The sequence below is a fragment of the Acanthisitta chloris genome, unplaced genomic scaffold (genome assembly GCF_000695815.1).
Source record: "Acanthisitta chloris isolate BGI_N310 unplaced genomic scaffold, ASM69581v1 scaffold30078, whole genome shotgun sequence".
In the NCBI taxonomy this organism is placed as follows: domain Eukaryota; kingdom Metazoa; phylum Chordata; class Aves; order Passeriformes; family Acanthisittidae; genus Acanthisitta; species Acanthisitta chloris.
Genome location: NW_008688010.1, coordinates 3,380 through 3,679, shown reverse-complemented (window position 1 = coordinate 3,679; position 300 = coordinate 3,380). Strand labels below are relative to the sequence as shown.

The 300-nt window shown below is 62.7% G+C and overlaps 1 protein-coding gene across 1 annotated transcript in view; it reads left to right on the top strand.

Moving 5' to 3' along the window:
• Positions 1-6: 6 nt before the first annotated feature.
• The window catches only part of PSMC3IP (PSMC3 interacting protein), a gene marked incomplete at its 5' end in the record, with an annotated part of 654 nt that continues 360 nt past the window's right edge, over positions 7-300 (top strand). The window contains one exon of the mRNA XM_009080863.1: positions 7-182. Within this exon, the coding sequence (XP_009079111.1) occupies positions 7-182 (176 nt within the window). The remainder of the gene's footprint in view (positions 183-300) is intronic.

The window sequence follows — 300 nt, the reverse complement described above, 5'->3', positions numbered from 1 at the left end:
GCAGCCTGGCCCGTGATCCGTGCTGCCTTTCCAGAGCTGAAGGAACTGAACAGCTCCATGACGACCCCCGAGATGGCCAGGGAGATTGAGGTGCTGAGGAAGGACTGTGCCGGCTACACGGAGAAACTGGAGAGGATTAAGTCTGCCACCAACCACGTGACTCCAGAGGAGAAAGAGCAGGTGAGGAGCTGCGGGGGCTGAGGCTGGGGCAGGGCTGGGCCTCGGCAGGTCCAAGCACTTCCCTGAAGCATTCCTGAGCTCACAGCAGCCCCACCGGGTGGCTGCTGCCTGCTCGGCTCA